This window comes from Helianthus annuus, chromosome 13 (assembly GCF_002127325.2).
Source record: "Helianthus annuus cultivar XRQ/B chromosome 13, HanXRQr2.0-SUNRISE, whole genome shotgun sequence".
Lineage (NCBI taxonomy): Eukaryota > Viridiplantae > Streptophyta > Magnoliopsida > Asterales > Asteraceae > Helianthus > Helianthus annuus.
This window is the reverse complement of record NC_035445.2, coordinates 140,540,548-140,554,300: the sequence shown is the minus strand read 5'-3', so window position 1 is coordinate 140,554,300 and position 13,753 is coordinate 140,540,548. Positions and strand designations below refer to the sequence as shown.

The following is a 13,753-nucleotide window of genomic DNA, read 5'->3' as shown; positions in this document are numbered from 1 at the left end:
TTAAAGCGCTCCAAGACATCTAGCTTCCTAATTGCCTCTCCATGCAACAAGTCAAGGGCTGTATGGGATACTTTTCCAAGTAGGTGTTGAAACATCGGGTGTTTGTGGTGTTTCATTGTTTTTTCGATGCTTTCTCGAAAAGTCTTCCTTATTTCACCGAACTGTGTCTCAACTATATCCCGGACACAACCAACTACACGGTCCAGCGAGCTCCTATCTAGGACGTATCTCTTTAAGTTGGCGTGTTGGCTCTCAACTCTGTTTGTAGTACGATTACCAAAGTTGCGCCTCTTATCAGTCCACGCAAAGACAAACATCTCCTTATAGTCTTTTAGCCAGTTATCGTAAACGTATTTGAAGACTCCTAAAAAGTAAAAATAATTTAATAAAATTTGCATAGGTGAGTCGTATGTTATTAGAAAAACTTACTAGAACGTTTGCACTCCACAAGTCGCTTTCGCATGTTGCGCAAGTGGTAGTCGTAGATGGGTATGGATGGAGACTCAATCAATGTCCCCCAGAATGACAAAAATTTCTTCCAGTCTTCGTCTGTGAAGGCACCCTTGCAGTGCTTCATAACATTCTGTTGTATGTGCCACCTGCAAAGAAGCCTGGAGGCGTCTGGAAATACTTTAGCACACGCGCCCATAAGGGCTAGGTCTCTATCCGTTAAAATCACACGTAGCTCCATACATTCATCCAACATTGACTTAACCCTCTCAAGCACCCACACAAAGTTATCACCCCATTCTTTACTAACAACGGCATGCTCGATAATAAACGATTTGTTGGTAGGCGTCATACCAACAATCTGGATAAAGGGCATATTGTATATGTTTGTCTTGTACGTTGCATCGATCATCATGACGTGGGGGAATGCACGCCACATGACTCTCGAGTCCCGATGAAGAAAGAAGATCTCTGTTACGATCTCTGTTCCGGGTTCTTCCCGTGTCTCGTAAATAAAGTCGTTGTTTATCAGCACATTTTCTAGTGACTGCATGGGAGTCAATCCTTGTCTTTGTTCGGCTCTAATCTTCGCTACAACGTTTTGAACGTCTTTCTGAACATGAAACCTGTCGGGGTCCTGCTTCCTTATCGTTTGAAATATTTTGCGCGGCTCCATGTTTTGAGCTGTCAGTCGCTCGATCAGTTTCATTTCGCTTGGAGTAAACCTTCGCACAAACGCGTGGGCCGACAGGTCCTCACAAAGTTCGTGGTTATGTTAATTGTTCCGTCTTTTATCTCCCAGGTTTCATACGGGTGGTTTCGGACAGCCAGCAGGTAAAACGGGCAACCGGTTTTTTTGCTTCCAGCTTTTCTAAGTGTTGCTGTACTCTGGTGCTCACCACCACGATCACATTCAAGCCATACCCTCCCGGTTCTTCCCCCGATTTTCTTTGATCGACGGGTGACAATAACGAAACCATCCGCGTTTGCTATTTCTTGTATCCGTTTCTTTAGTTCATCTAAGGAGTTGAAAACCTGTAACATCGACAATAATATTAATAATAATAATAATAATAATAATAATAATAATAATAATAATATAATAATAATAAAATAATAATAATAATCATAATAATAATAAAATATTAATAATAAAATATTAATAATAAAATAGTAATTTATACCGTCTTTTTTAAGTACGGACTGTCCAGAATGGGAGGTGCTTCACCACCATATCTACCATATCCACCATAACCACCATATCCTCCAACGTCCGAATTGTTTTGATGAACGTAAGGAGTGCCCGGGGAAATGAATTGCTGATGATCACCGTCTCCTCCGTATCCACCGTATCCCCCGTATCCACCGTATCCACCATATCCACTGTCTCCTCCGTATCCACTGTCTCCTCCGTATCCACCGTCTCCTCTGTATCCACCGTCTCCTCCGTATCCACCGTCTCCTCCGTATCCACCGTCTCCTCCGTATCCACCGTCTCCTCCGTATCCACCGTCTCCTCCGTATCCACCGTCTCCTCCGTATCCACCGTCTCCTCCGTATCCACCGTTTCCTCCGTATCCACTAGCATGGTATGAGTCATCTACAGGGGCTGTTTCATCAACAGGAGGATGCTTGTTCAAATCTAGAAACGGGCTGTTTTGTTTTCCTTGTATACTAGACACAACCTCCTCTTGCTCATTAGAATCGGGAACGCCAGACTCCTCCAAAATAGACAACCGTATCATCATTAGTAAATAATAAACTAAAACAACAAGTAATTAAAACATTTAAGCTAATAACTGTTACCGGAACGCTTTCGTGCCCCCACTTTTCGCTAGAATACTGCCCGAAGATATAGTTGCCGTCCCAATATGATGACATTTCAACACTTCGGGATGATAAGAACGCAAATACAAACAACAAGAGTCTTTCGAATAAATACAAGAAGAAACAGAATGTGTGAATGTGAGTGTTTGTTGAATGCTCGGGTGTGGACCAAGAATGCACTGTAGGTTGCATTTTATGTGAGCTAAAGACGCCTCGTATAGGTCTTTACTCCCCGTATGCCTTTAAGTCATGTCAGACATAGTCTCATCATAGTCAAATCGGTCAGCCCAAGACACCTCGTATAGGTCTATACGAGGCGTCTAAGTACCCTCGTATTGACCCCTCGTACAGGGCTAGACTCCCCGTCTGATGTGACTGATGTGACGTTGTACGAGGTGCAGAAGCTGGTCGGGAAAAGCAACCCTATACGCCTCGTATATGGCTATACGAGGCGTCTAGAAGGGTGTGGAAATAGGGAATAAGGTGTGTGAATATGTAGACCCAATTAGATTTGATAGGCATATAACTAAGAAGTTATTGTAATAAAATTGATTTATGAGTAAATATCTCTTTTCGTCCATGAGGCTTGTCCATTTTAGCTAGTCTAATCCAAAAATCTAATTTATAACAAATTCAGCCCTGAGGTTTACATTTCTTAATGTTTTTCATCCAAATAGCTAACTTGATTTGTTTTTTCTGTTAAGTCTTGACTAATTGACCAGAATACCCCAGGGACTGAAATGAAAGTTTATTCTTATATAGAAAATTATTATATATATTTAAAATTGTTAATGCTTAATGTTTAAAATTCTTTTGTATAAAAATATTATATACATTTAAAATTATATATATATATATATATATATATATATAATTTATTTTTTAATGTCTAAAACTTTTGTGGTGTTACAAAGATTAAATAATCTAACCTCTAAAGAGATATACTAAGAAAAACACACATACATAGAAATTATACATGTACAGTAATAAATAACATATCATATATGGCCTAAAACAATCATAAGTAACGGTATAAAAGGTTTGATGAATTGTTGATTTTTTAGAATATTTTTGAGTTTTTTAGATTTTTTATATTTTTCATAATCTTTTTTTTTTTGACTTTTTTAGAATTTTTTTATTTTTAGAATTTTTTGATTTTTTTAGAATTTTTTTGAATTTTTAAGATTTTTAGAATTTTTTTAGAAATTTTTTGATTTGTTTTAGAAATTAATGTTTTTTTTTAATTTTTTTGTATTTTTTATTTTATGTTTTTTAATTATTTTTTCATCTCATCTTTACCCAAACTTATATTAACCTAAACCCATCCTAACCCAAATCCATCTTGATCCATTACCCATCCAACCCCGTTTTTAAAATACTCATCATGACCTATACCCATTCTAACCAAAACCCATCTTGACCCATTACTCAAACTCATCTAACTTGCCCACTTTGCCACCGCTAAATACAAATCCATTATAAATATTTGTTCTCACTTATGGAAAAACCTTCATTATTGTCATTTCACTAAACACAAATCTTAGCTTTTTTATTTTTATTTATTTTTGTAGTTTTTCTTTGAAGGGCGAACTAAATCACCGGATGAGCATCCTAGGATGCCCTCAATCGAGCAAATGTCTCCCCTCCTCCACAACGGTCAGAGTTAGATGCATACCCGAGCCACCAAGCCACCAGTTTCAGGGAAAACCCGCCCGCCCGAAGGCCCAATGCGGTAAAACCCGGTTGGGCTTGGTTTTGAACTGGCGAACTCTAGAGATGCATAGTTCTAAACTTCATTGTCACCACCAATGTCCTTCAAAGTGATGCTAGTGGGAGTCAGTGGCGAAGCTTGAGATTTCCGATCGGGGGGTCTAAAATGTATACACCCAAAATTTTCTATAAAATTGGGGGGTCAAAAACGTATATACCCAAAAATTTCTATACGGAAACTACATATTCTCCACTTCTGAGCTAAAACTTCGGAGGGTCGGTCGCCCCCACTATGCTGGGCCCCTGGTAGAAGTTGAACTTAGAACCTTAAAGAAAGAAACCAATTGACTAACTGATAGACAACTTGTATTTATTTTTGTAGTTAGTAGCCAAGATAGAATAAGACAGAGTAGGGAGGCTAAAGCATTCAGAAGAATTAGATTATTGGGATATGCGTGCATAGTATAATACACGCAAACGAACAAATGACAACATTGGTTATGAACAAGCAACATAGAACGGTAGATATCGAATTATTGATTGTCTTGTTTTGGTTATGAACAATGATGGATTTTTCTAAACGATCACAACAGTACGGTTCGGTTATTGTGGGCCTAACCGGAACAAAAATCGAAACATCGGTTAATCCAAAACCATAAAAATGAATCATCTTTGTTAGTTATAGGCCGGTAATTGGTTATTCGGTCTTTGGTTGCTTGCCTCTAGATGGCATATTTGGACCACGTTTCAAGTTAGCAAAATTTCATGAAAGTGCTCCTTTGTTCCCAGCTTGTAATTTCATATCATGTCTTTGGTTACTTGAATCATTCAAGATCAGAGGAAAAGCTACTAATGACATAATAAATTATCAAGACAAGTATACCTAAAAGATACAAGATGAATGATCAATGTAAAAAAATCTATTGAGCAAACACACCATACTGATTTTCCCTATAATTGAAATATTCGTTAATATAACCAACCAAAAAATCTCATAAAACTCCTGTTCTATTCAATACACATTTCAACTGCTAATTAAATTTGCAAAAATAATTTCTAGAGTACATAAATTCACTTCTTATATAGTTACAAAAAAAAATAATTAAAACATGATTTATTTGACACTAAAAGTACATTTAACACAACTATACATTCGAATATCGATAAAATATAGCGTTCAAAAGAAATCCAGAGACACCAAAGGTGAGAGTAAACCATTAGCCAAGGGGAGAAGAAGATGTCATATTTTGTATGGCGATTCACTTTTTGTTAATAGTCTTGTACATGTTATCAATTACATTCTGCAAAAAAACAAGGCATGTTCATTAGAAAACGATACAACAACGCCGACAACAGCAACAACAACAATAATAATAATACCTGGTAATATTTGAGCATCTGAGGCCTTTTCTTCTTGAATGTTGGGGTTAGAAGGTCACGCTCCATGTCGAAAGGGACCGGGTCAAGGTGAATAGCTTTCATGAATTCAAAACCTTTTAACTGCAAGACAATGGTTACAAGACCTCAGTTAGAGTTAAAAATTACTTCTAAATATAAAAGCATACATTGAAATGTTTGAAAATAAAAGAAAAAACCTTTTTCTCTTTTCCAATTCTGGTAAGCTCTCCCATTATGTATTCTTTAATCTTGGGGTTTTCACATAGGGAATTAAAGTCCCCGGAAATATTATGTGTTTTTGCATAATGTTCTATCGCTTGTTGATTTGGGTTCACGACAGCAACAAGACAAGACTCGAAGCTGTTCCCGTATATCCATACCTGAAATTGTATGTAAAGGTTTCTTCATATCGTGTGCACACAACTAGGGTCGGGCCCAATAAGAGCCCTAAAAGGCTTGTTCGGGTACCCCAAAGCCCGGCCAAGCCCAAACACTAAATACCCAAAACCGAGCACAGCTAGAGTTGGGCCCAACAGCAGTCCTAACAAGATTGTTTGGCCCAGGCCCCAAAAGCCTGGGTAAACCCAAGCCCAAGGACCAGTCCTTTATTGAAATAAAAAAGAAAAATGTAAAATTCTTTTAACAATAAGCCAGGTACTAACTCATGAGTCCCAAACAGCGATTTTATCTTATTTTGTATTGAATAGCATTTGAACTAATTGTTCACAAAAGTAATGATTTAAATTATTTGCTAACTTTAAGTAATATTATAATTATGCTTATAATTTACTTGCAAATTTTCTCTATTTTATCTTATGATTTAGAACCAAATTTAAATTTATGTAACTAGTATAAAACAGAATTTTTCTAACGGCTGAAATTTTATAAACCAACTAGCAAGAAACTAGACGGGAAACACATTAGATTAACATGATATAATAAGGATAAACCTAAAGAAGGCCCAAAAGGGTTAACACTAATCAAGCCTAATCAGGCCCAGATTTTTTTTTTTTTTTTTTTTTTTGTAGAAAAACACATCTTAGGGGCGCGCACGCTTCCTGGGCCCGGACCCAGGCTCAATTAGAAAGATATTCTAGTGCTAAAATGCATACCGCATCAATGTCGGGAACAAGTCCATAAATATTCTCTAGATTTTCAACGGCCACATATTCTCCTTGAGAGAGCTTGAAAATGTTTTTCTTGCGGTCTATAATTTTCATGCTTCCATCTGGTTGCCACTCGCCTATGTCACCTGCAATGTAATATATAACATATAAGAGAAATGTAGGGGTGTTAATGGGCCCGGTGCCCAGGTATAAAATACGTATTGATAATCTCAGTCTTATACTTTATTAAAAAAAACCATGTTCAATATCCGGTTCACAAGTATACTCGTTTATGGTCTTGCATGGATAAACATTACCTGTATGAAACCAGCCATCAACTAGAACTTCTTTTGTAAGATCCTCACGCTTGTGGTACCCTGAAAACAGAACATCCCCTCTTATACATACTTCTCCCTGTGGTTTACTTGAAAGGGCATCGTAATTCATCTCGGGAACAGACACCAAACGAGCATCCAAGTTTGGTACCGGAGGGCCCACTGTACCCAACATATCCATTTCATTTGGCAATGAGACAAATGATCCAGCACAGGTTTCTGTCAAGCCTACATTGCAGTAACAATAATAAAATCAGTAGATCTTCAATAAAAGTTTTGATAAATACATCAGAAAAGGGGGAGAGGGGGGGGGGGGGGGGGTACCATATCCTTGAAGGACATGAGAACAGGTGACTACTTTCAGGTAAGCTTCTACATGTGGCGCGAGTGGAGCAGCACCCGACAAAATAATGCGGACTCTCCCTCCAAGCCCTTGTTTAACCTGCGGAAATTAAATAAAATTTAGTTGTGGCATAACCGTGTGTTTAGAGCACAAGGGTAAAAAAGGAAGAACGTATATATTACCTTACTAAAGACGATTTTATCACTTAGTGGAGATGCCTTTGAATGTTCTTTCCCTGCGTTCATGTTACGTAACTTGCTGCACAAGTTCAACATGCGAATTCGAATAAATAAGAATGAAAAAAAAGAATTGAAAGAAAATAAAATGATGCTTAATCTTAGTTCATATAATGTTAAAATATAGAGTAAAGTACATAGATGGTCCCTGTTGTTTACCAAAATTGTGGATTTAGTCCCTAGCTTTCCAAAAGTACACGGATGGTCCAGTGGTTTGCACTTTGTAACGCATTTGGTCCCCAACTTTGCAAAAAGTACATGGATGATACTAAATCCAAAATTTTGATAAACCATAGGGACCATACGTGTACTTTACTCTAAATATACTTACTGTGAATACGCCAGGTTAAATAACTTGCGTTTGATAAAGCCACCAGCGGAAATCTTCTGTTGCAAACCTAATAAAAAAGGGAAGCGTTTTTACTAACAGAAACATAAAATTATACAAAGAAACCGTATGACTGACTAACGCCATAATACCTGAATAAATTCTATCCAAGACTCGAGGAACAGCACAGAAAATAGTAGGTTTCAGCTCTCCTATATCTTCAATCAGCAATTTAACATCCTGTATATATAATCATAACAATTATGATACGTACGATATAACTATTTTAATATGAAGTAAAAGAAGATTTAGTAATCAGCTTACCCCACGCCAAAACCCTATAGATGCCCCATGACTGATAAAACATTCCTCAATCAGCCGATCAAATATATGTGCCAGAGGTAGAAACGAGAGATAGACGTCTTGCGAGTTCAACTGAAAGATTATCATTTTGATTCATAAGTATGAAAACAGCCTGAAAATATTTTCATGTATACATCAAACAGAAGTGTGGGAACTCACCGATACTTTCGCGCTATCTAGCAGATGGTCGACACCAGCTATAAGTGTTACCATGTTGTTGTTGGAAATCAGTACACCCTTTGGATCACCGGTTGTTCCACTAGTGTACATTATCGTACAGATGTCGCTTTTCTTCTTTAGTGGCATGTCAATGTTTTTACCATCACCCTGCAAGTAGATAAAAACAACCAAAGTTAAATTTACGTACATGTCGCTCATCTGAAAACCGCAAGATTATGATTGAAGAAGAATCCATATTTATAAAATATATAAATATTAGAAAAGCATACCAATGACAAGAAATCAACCCATGAATGAATTTTCAAACCGAACTTTTCAACTTCTTCTCTTTGTTCACGAGTAACTTTCCCAAAGCTCACGATTGCTAGTAATAAAATATGCAAATTAGTATTTATAAATTGCATATATATGTTTGAGAAATTCCAATATTAGACATGATGAGTAACTTACTTTTCAGGTATTCTCTAGCTTTGGGAATTACTTTTATCAACTGAATGATCAACAAAAGTTTATTAATTCAGCAGCAAATTGAAAAAATAAAATTCTATGCATTTAAATTAATTACCTCGGAGATCTTTTTCTCTTCAACAAAAGCAATTGTAACTTCAGCATGACATATAACGAATTCTATTGCATCAGCACCTATTCAAAAATGGTTAAGAGTAAATTATATATATACACTAAATAGCAAATACACAATCTTGAGAAGACCCATTGAGTAATAACAGTGAATACTTACCTAAGGTATCGTATAATGGTACACAGTACAACCCATGAGCATTACAAGCCTGCATTAAATTGTGAATATATTAGAACAAATATATGTTAGGTTTCCATCAAAAGTAAACAACCAAACAGAATGTCCTGCTTCTGGGGCTGACAGTATATTACAGACCATAACTTATGTATTAACTATTCAGCAGAAGATAGAACGCTATATTACCTCCATGCTCATAACCCATTCTGCACAATTGGCACCATAAATCCCGCAACGTCCTTTCTACATCATCAATAAATTTTTAGTAAGCACGAATACCTGTTTATTAAGAAAATACAAAAGTACATTTTTTTTTCTTTTGCAATGTAAAACTTAAACAATAAGAATAAGGTCAAGCAGGTCACTTACAGGCTCGACACCGCATGCACGGATAGCATTTCCAACGCGTATCACCTTGTCATATACTTGTTTGTAAGTCAACCATTTGTATGGTCCATGCTGTAGGGTTCACAAGATTACATATAAAAAAAAGTTGAACAAAAATAAAAAATGAGGGAGTGTCAATGTGTCATCCACAGCAGGCGCCAGTATACCTTTCCGTTCACAAATTCACGGGTACCGAGCATTGGGTTATTCGGGTATTTCTCCACTGACAAGCTGTAAAGGTACCAAACAAACATTTTAGAAGCCGTTACAACCGTAGAACAGATATAAAGAAATACGAACAGAAACTCAAATTCAGATCTTTACAACTGATAACATAAAGGAAGCAAAACAACCAGTCAACCACATTAAAAAAAACTGATAACTTGTTGTTTATGGATTCAACTTTGATTACAGATGTCATCTATATGAATGTATCTTCTTAATATAATTCATATAGCTTTATCATATGATTTTACATGTTAAACAGGCATTGCATAAACAAAAATTATCATTATCATCTCACGTCATGGTTTTTGCCTTCTAGATATATTTAAAGGAATATTGGATTTTAATAATCTCAACTATTCGTCGTTGGCCGCCAACAGTCCCAACTTTAAAAATAACCACTGACAGTCCTAACTTTTAACATATTGGCCTCCAATGGACCCTGACTAACAGAACCCTAACGTCGTTAGTCTCCGGTCACCGGAAAAACGTTTTTTGACCGGAAAACTCAACATTTTTGTCCCAAACCTCTTTGTAACCTTATTATGGACCTTTGGGAACCTTTTTCTAGCAAAGTCCCAATTATTAAAGTCTCCAGAAAACTCCTTTTTCACTGGAAAACTCCTGTTTCGCCGGAAAACTCAAGTTTTTGGCCGGAAAGCTCAGCATTTTCATCCCAAACCTCTTTGTAACCTTAGATCGGACCTTTAGAAACTTTTTTTCTGGATAAAAGCGGTTTTCCGGCGACCGGAGACTAACGACGTTAGGGTTCTGTTAGTCAGGGTCCATTGGTGCTTTGGTGGCCAATAAGTCAATAGTTGGGACTGACAGTGGTTATTTTTGAAGTTGGGACTGTTGGCGGCCAACGGCGAATAGTTGGGATTATTAAAATCCAATATTCCTTGTGATCAATGAAAATGAAAGAAAAAGTCAAAAAAAAGCTGGAAACAATTTAATTTTATCACATGGTTTTAGGTATTAGATTGTTTTTGAGCAATTGCATTATAGTCAAAAAAAACAAGCAGCCAGATCAAAAAGCAGATAGCATAAATTCATGTGGACAACTAGACAAGCATGCAACAAACTTTGGCTTCGTATATTTGGTTCCGTTGTAGATCTAAATTTAAAATTTTGAATTCGAGTAGATGATGTAATTTCAATGTTCGCGATGTAATTTTGTTACTTGCTGGCTCGGTTTCTATATTTTATATAGAAGTTTTTGCGGTCCAAAAAATGTAACAAACTTTGACTATCATCTCAAGAAGAAACATGATTTTCTTAGAGAACTTTACAACTTTGAAAATAAACCTTTTGCAAAATATTTGACTATTTGTAACTAGTTAGAATTTCTATGTAGACTTATTAATATTGTCCAAATGAATTTTTTCCTTTAATTAATGCCTCAACGTTAGATAATCCAAACTACACGCATCACATAAGTACAAGAATCAATTAACTAGAATCAAAATCAAAATTATTACTATAAAAAAAAGTCAAACATGATCGAAAAAGTCAAAAGTCAAGAAAAGCTAAAGTCAGAGAAACATAACTACAATCGGAACCGGATCAATTCTGCAAAGAAATTATTCTAAACAAACTCCTATTCCGATTCCGATTCCGAATCATTATACAACTTCAATCCGCCTATAGTAATCGTAACATGAAGCAGTTTTCATTAAAAAAAACACCTATTCGATTCCAAATAACTATACAACTTCAATCTGCTTATCGTAATCGAAAACACGAAGCAGTTTTCATATAAAAAAAATAAATAATAATAACAAAAACCTCCAATTCGGTTACAAGTCGTTGTACAACCTATCATACTCAAAACACGAAGCAGTTTTCAAAGATTCAGATCTAAACAAGAAGCACTCACCGGAAAATATCCCAACAGGACTCCAAACCGTCAACCGGAGCCGGAAAACCGTGTTTCGCATACACACTGCGGTAAACCGGTCCTTTTGACGGATGTCCGTCTTTCGCTGTTACCGCTGGCTCCACCTGGACTATAAACTTCTTCGATGACATTTTCCGATCGATAATTCTACTTCTTTAACCGCTTATATTGATTGATTGATGTGTATGTATGTATATATGTTATGATAAGTGTGGTGCTGTGTAACCTGTGAGTGAATAATAAAATAACCGCCGGTAGTGGTGGCAGAGAGGGTGGCGATTGGTGGCGGAGGAGCCAGAGGACGTACGTGTTTTTATACACGCGGACGCGGGGCTGGCCTTTTGACTTGGGGAGGAATTCTATAAGCCACCATGTTTTACTTTTATAATAATAAAATATTATTGTTTGAATTTTAAAACTATAAAAATGGACACATGATATCGAAACAGATTTTATCCTTTTATTAAAAAAACAGCATCAACAACGGGCGAAGGATAGTTGGTGCCCGTAGTGCATCCGTCACCTCCAATGTTTCGATTAAAAATGTATAAGTTTTGATTTTTTATCCGAAACTTTTAAAATTATATAGAACCCCCCTCCAGATTATTTTTCTTAAATTGTATTCAAAAATCGCCTTCGCAATAAAATGACAGATAAAAATCTCACAAATAGCTTGTTGATTTACATAGAAAAAGAAATTGCTGATAAGTTTGATACGGAAGACATAATTGATGAATTCAAAAATCTTAAAGGTCGTCAGGCTGAGTTGTAATTTTTCGTTCAGGTTCCATTTATCTCGTATCATTACATATATATATAGGTAAAGAGTAAAATACAAATGCACTTATCGTACGATACGTACGCGATCATCCCAGCCGTTCGATCAGGTGCAGATCTGGTGCGAATTCAATACCTATCGCATGTGAAAAAATGGTTAGCATGGGGTAGTGTGAAAAATGGCATGGGGTGTGTAGATGGACAAAATCGCATGTGGAAGATTTGAATATCGCATGTGAAAAAATGGCATGTGGTAATGTGAAAAATGGCATGGGGTGTGTAGAATCGCATGTGGAAGATTGAATATCGCATGTGAAAAAATGGCTAGCATGGGGTAATGTGAAAAATAGCATGGGGTGTGTAGAATTGCATGTGGAAAATTGAATATCGCATGTGAAAAAATGGCATGGGGTAATGTGAAAAATGGCACGGGGTGTGTAGAATCGCATGTGGAAAATTGAATATCGCATGTGAAAAAATGGCATGGGGTAATGTGAAAAATGGCATGGGGTGTGTAGAATCGCATGTGGAAAATTGAATATCGCATGTGAAAAAATGGCTAGCATGGGGTAATGTGAAAAATGGCATGGGGTGTGTAGAATCGCATGTGGAAAATTGAATATCGCATGTGAAAAATCTGTGTGTGTGTTACTGTTCATCTTCTTCGATTGTTGGTCGATCATTGTCAGTCTTCTTCCGTTTGATCCTTACAACTCCCAAATTAGTAGTTCTTATTATCGATATCGCACTAAAAGAAACGAAGGGAGGTTGGGGAAGAAGATTTTCAGGTTTTTGAATTTGATTTAGGGTTTGATTTTGAACTATCATCGGTCAATTACAGAGATTTATGACCTCGCAATGACATTTAACCTTCGTGGTATGATTTAGATATATTAAAATGATTAATTTAATCATTTAAATTAGTTTCGCTCGCGTTTGATCGATTGAAGATCGTACGGCTGAGGGCATCGCGTACATAATGTATGATAAGAGGTATTGTACGTTAACCGGCCTCTCTCTCTCTCTCTCTCTCTATATATATATATATATATATATATATATATATATATATATATATATATATATATATATAGGTCTTTTGTTTATTATACAATATTTAGTTTTCCTATATGCAAGAACGAGTATTTTGAATGAATGAAATTTTCTAGTTTTATTTGGAACTATTATTATTTGACCCGACCTGAATCGAATAGCCGATCCGACCCGAAACATAATGATAGGAAAAAAAATTGGATCCCATCACTTACGCCCCCTCGAAACTTTTGGTCAAGCTCTGCCGCCATTAACAATTTGCAGACCTTGTTAAGCGTCACATTGATTATATTTTACAAAATTCTAGGGGTGTAAACGAGCGGAGCCGAGCCCGAGCCCGACTAGGCTCGAGCTCGGCTCATTATGTTTTTATGAAGC

At 36.5% G+C, this 13,753-nt stretch overlaps 1 protein-coding gene and 1 long non-coding RNA gene across 2 annotated transcripts; both read right to left on the bottom strand.

Annotated features, from left to right (window-relative positions):
• Window positions 1-1,227: 1,227 nt before the first annotated feature.
• On the bottom strand, window positions 1,228-1,803 carry LOC118485465. Its single transcript, XR_004876225.1, has 2 exons — window positions 1,635-1,803; window positions 1,228-1,485 (listed from the first exon to the last, which is right to left on the bottom strand). It is a non-coding gene; the product is annotated as an uncharacterized LOC118485465 (long non-coding RNA).
• A 3,159-nt stretch (window positions 1,804-4,962) lies between these two features.
• LOC110899500 (long chain acyl-CoA synthetase 4) lies at window positions 4,963-11,977 on the bottom strand. The gene is made up of 19 exons (XM_022146386.2): window positions 11,525-11,977; window positions 9,588-9,651; window positions 9,403-9,492; window positions 9,220-9,276; window positions 9,016-9,064; window positions 8,842-8,918; window positions 8,727-8,766; window positions 8,546-8,640; window positions 8,256-8,423; window positions 8,058-8,168; window positions 7,886-7,973; window positions 7,737-7,803; window positions 7,352-7,427; window positions 7,151-7,268; window positions 6,809-7,054; window positions 6,498-6,637; window positions 5,583-5,765; window positions 5,368-5,487; window positions 4,963-5,288 (listed from the first exon to the last, which is right to left on the bottom strand). Exons 1-19 carry the CDS (start codon window positions 11,674-11,676, stop codon window positions 5,247-5,249), a joined length of 1,983 nt encoding a protein of 660 aa, XP_022002078.1. The 5' UTR covers window positions 11,677-11,977; the 3' UTR covers window positions 4,963-5,246.
• Window positions 11,978-13,753: the final 1,776 nt, after the last annotated feature.